The 4419-nt window shown below is 30.2% G+C and overlaps 1 protein-coding gene across 1 annotated transcript; it reads left to right on the plus strand.

The window, feature by feature from the left end:
• Positions 1-1569: 1569 nt before the first annotated feature.
• Positions 1570-2484, plus strand: LOC135951358 (protein FRA10AC1 homolog). Its single transcript, XM_065500997.1, has one exon. It carries the CDS (start codon positions 1633-1635, stop codon positions 2446-2448), a length of 816 nt encoding a protein of 271 aa, XP_065357069.1. The 5' UTR covers positions 1570-1632; the 3' UTR covers positions 2449-2484.
• The last annotated feature ends 1935 nt before the right edge of the window (positions 2485-4419 follow it).

Consider the following 4419-nt stretch of genomic DNA (forward strand, 5'->3'; position numbering starts at 1 on the left):
CAGGTGTGTTTACGATTTTGTCCATAAACCTCATACGCTCAGAAAACTGTTTATTTTTCTGTGTTTTAGGGGTCAAAATTTTTAAAGAAAATCGGAATGGGTCATAGCAAAGATTCACCCCAATAAACATTACACCCAACCCCAAACTATACCCCAACACGTATTCATATATGTAAGTACATCTTGCTACACCCTTTTTGCCAACATGTATTGATGATGTGCCTTCTTTGGAGATTAGAGTTGCCAAGCTTCAATAGTAAACTCTTTGGAAGAAATGTTAAATTTAACCGTTGAGAATGCAATAAAAACTTATCTAAACATTCAATTAATAGGTCAAAATACAAAAAAATCTTATGAAATTTATATTTTTTAGTATTTTATTAATATATAATTTTATTTACTTTTATCAACAAACAAAAAACTTAAAATTAAATTTTGGGAACAAATCAAGATCACCGCAACAGTTTATATTTTTATAATATTTTTTCAGTTAATATTCATATTTTCTGTTTTGCCGGACTTCGGCTGTGCGAAGGGACTTTCAACTCTGGGGTATATCGATCACCGGCTTTGCTAAAATCACTTTTTCTGTATTTCAAAATTTTCTGAAGTACTGTCATATAAATTCAAAAAGGAATTTTTGGTTCACAATGTTAATAAACAGTTCCATATTATATATCAAAGGTATTTTGAAGCACTATTCAATGATACCCATAATGATCAGATTATTTTCCAAATATATGATAAATTTACTATTATATATATTGACTTTAAATGCCTATAATTCTTAAACTAAGAGAGAGCAGGCAAAAATTTGCTTCTAATTATGAGAGCTATAAACACCAAAAATAATATTAAAATGAAAGCTGTTTCGATGATCTTGATTTATGCCAAATTTTGAAAAAAGAAAAACTAAAAAGTATTCAATATTATGGTATTGGCAAAACAATGGAAACTACAAAAATTGTTTTGGTTTTTTAGTGATTCAGTATTTTTTTACATAAGTTATCCTTGTTTTTTATTACTGTTTCACAGTGTGATGCAATTAAACAATCAATCGTCTCCTTTGAATTATTTCGACTTCTGATAAAGCTTCAATCGTGGTATAATTTTGAGATCGTACGAAACTTAGTTTCATATAAAAGCAAGACAAATTTGCCTTGATATTAAAGTGAGACATAACAAGAGAGCAACACTCTACGTATGTGGTTTTCTTAATTTTTTGAAAACCAAATTGTTTATTTAAGCTGCCCACACACGGATGATTTGTGAGTGTGATTTGTTCGTGATCGACTTGTTAATGGGGATGTGCGCGAACAAAATCACAAGTAATTGAAAATTTTCAATCACAAATCAGGCCAAAACATCATTCCGTGTGAATGAATTTTTTCACATTGTTTTTGCTAACACTAAATTGTAGTTAAATTATGACCTATAGTTAATACTAACTTTAAGTTAAGTTTTTTATGTTAATGGGGGTAAACCAGTAACACAATTTGAGAACCTTTTTGAGTTTGGCAACTCTAATCGTTTGTTTATAAACAAAAGTCAGCTGGCATGTTTTTGCAATTGTTTAAATTTTGTTTTCTCAGTAAATTGATATTTTTCAAATTTTTCTAAATATTAAATACGATGTTTCCCATTTCATTAAAATCTTTAAGTGATCAAGAACGCCACGATTACATACTAAAGACGTTTATATTAAATAAAAACTATTCAGCCGAACTAAGGAAACATAAACGCGACATCGATGTCATACGAGAGCATCATCGATTTTTGTGGGACGATGATAACGAATCGGCGGATGAAGATTCCTGGGAGGTGCGTTTAGCCAAACGATATTACGACAAGCTCTTTAAAGAATACTGTATCGCTGATCTAAGCCGACATAAAGAAAATAAAGTGGCATTACGATGGCGTACAGAAGCAGAAGTCGTGGCCGGTACTGGACAATTTCAATGTGGTAGTCGTAAATGTTTGGAAAAAGACCATCTACGTAGTTGGGAAGTAAATTTTGCCTACCAAGAACAGGGTGAACGTAAGAATGCTTTAGTTAAACTACGACTGTGTCCGGAGCATTCCGACCAATTGAATTACACCTCCAAGAAACGGGAAGTAAAACGTCTCAAGCATATGGAACGCCAGCAGTCTAAAGAAGAACGTGAAAAACGTAAATCTACAAAAACGAAGAAAAGTCTGGGAAGTGAAAATGACAAAGATATAGAAGAAGAAGAAATGCATAGCGCAAATAGCGGTGCGAATAATATGGAAAATGAGAGCGAAAAAGATAATGAGGAGTTAGAGCAGACTGTAACATTAGATAATAGTAAAGGAGAAGAGGAAATGGAAGACTCAGAAGACATTTGGAACAAGAAAACAGACGTTGAAGTAGAACCTGTTTCTAGAGAATCAGAGTTTGAACGTTATTTAGAAGATTTACTTCTATAATTTAAAATAAATATTTATAATTTAAAAACTGAATAATTGTATGTTTACTTATTTATCCAGCAGGTCTAGACGACTGTCCCGAACTAGTGATTTTACCTATCATTTAGAGTGACATCTACTTACATAACTAGCTACGTGACTAGTTATTTTAACGGGGGCATGTCCTAAGTAGGTGGTCAAATGAACCTTTTGGATTGCAATGAGACTGTTTAATAGCTGGGATTCCCTATCGCTTATATAGAGTCAACTAGTCAGTTAAAAACACATCTCATTAACTGTCCAATAACCGGTTGCCTGTTACTGCTAGTGGGTAAAATAACTACTTTCTATATGCAGTATAAAATAAACGTTTAAAGTGAATACAATCTAGGTTAACTGGAGACACTAAAGTGAAAACTGACTCCACGCTAAGTTGCATGGGATGTGAGTATATTTAAGCAAAAAGAAAAACTATTTTAATACGTTTATACGTAGCCTATTCGCAAATAAAAATAATTTGCAATTAACTAACTCTCTGTTTATATGTCACTTTGGTTACGGAAAATTCTTATTTTTTTAAATGCTAAAATGAAAGAATTAAAAATTCTTGTTTGTCTTGCAATCCAATTAATGCAAAAACGCAATGAAATATTTAAAAAATGAAAGAAAAAATAAAAATGTTAAAAAATATGGCAATGTTTAAAATCTTAATTGCAAATAGTGTCGTTTGCAAATAAAAAATTAATTCACTGTTTATACGGCTAATTCTTCTACTTTCAATATATTTATTTGCGAATAAGTCGTGCGTATAAACGTAGTATATGAGAATTATATCAACAGAATTTTTATAAAACCAGTTTATACGAATTATTCACAAAAAAGTGCATAACAAAATAAACGTTTAAAGTGACTACACTCTAGATTACTTACGACACTTATGTAATAATTGTCTTCTCGCTAGATTACTTGTTGAAAATAAATAAATTACATAAAAAGAGCTCATACGTGTCAAATGACCCAAAATATATAAATTGGAGTCACAAAATGATCAGACAATTTAATTCTATATTGAATCATTAAAATTTTCTTGAATTCAAATCTATTACAAAATATGTAGCTTTTAAAATGTATTGAATGAGTAACTTTTTTAATTCATTTTGTAAATGATTAAAAGCAAAACAAAAACAAAACTGAATAAAGAAAAAATATTTTTATTCTACTTGCATTAGATTTACATAAATTAACAAAAATTTAATGAATTCTGTTATGAATTAATTCAACCATGAATTCTATTTGAATAAAAGCCTTTATATGATACTGAACAATTAGATGTGGGGAATTATTAAAATGGATCTGTACTTGATTCAAGTCATCTTAGGTGTATTTTATGATATTAATTGGACCCATACCTTTTTTTAGAAAATTCTATAGCAGTAAGGGTTTTTTGCGGGGCGTTAGCAAATAATACCAATCTCGCCTTTGCCCTTCGGCCAACAGTTCGAGAATTTTAGTGGAGTAATTTTCGGATTTTCTTAAACTCTCTTGATATTAAATATTCTTGTCTTTTGCATTATAACTGTGTAAGATTTGTGATCAATAGTGTAAAAAGACGAAAATATTGGAATAGACTTTAAAAACTCTATCAGCTCAATTATGAATAAAAATTCCCCGGGAGTTGTTCCCCTTGTCTCATTTTTCCTATTAAAATTTAAGGGGAAAAAACTCCTGGTGAACAAACTCCCGCGGAATTTTTAATTCATAATTGGGCTGATAGAGTTTTTAAAGTCTATTCTATGCAAATTTCTCGTTCGTTGCGATTTCGATCCAATATTTTCGTCTTTTTACACTATTGATCACAAATCTTACACAGTTATAATGCAAATTTTATTTTGCCTGCAGAGCTTTAAAAAATTCCACTAAATTTCCTAAAATATTTAGTAAAATTAGTTTTTTACTCACACATTTTTATATCATTTATTTCGAAAATAAAAA

The sequence above is a fragment of the Calliphora vicina genome, chromosome 2 (genome assembly GCF_958450345.1).
Source record: "Calliphora vicina chromosome 2, idCalVici1.1, whole genome shotgun sequence".
NCBI lineage: Eukaryota > Metazoa > Arthropoda > Insecta > Diptera > Calliphoridae > Calliphora > Calliphora vicina.

Bases quoted from the DNA above. Each gene is read 5' to 3' on its own strand.
- LOC135951358 (XM_065500997.1), top strand. From the start codon at position 1,633: ATGTTTCCCATTTCATTAAAATCTTTAAGTGATCAAGAACGCCACGAT.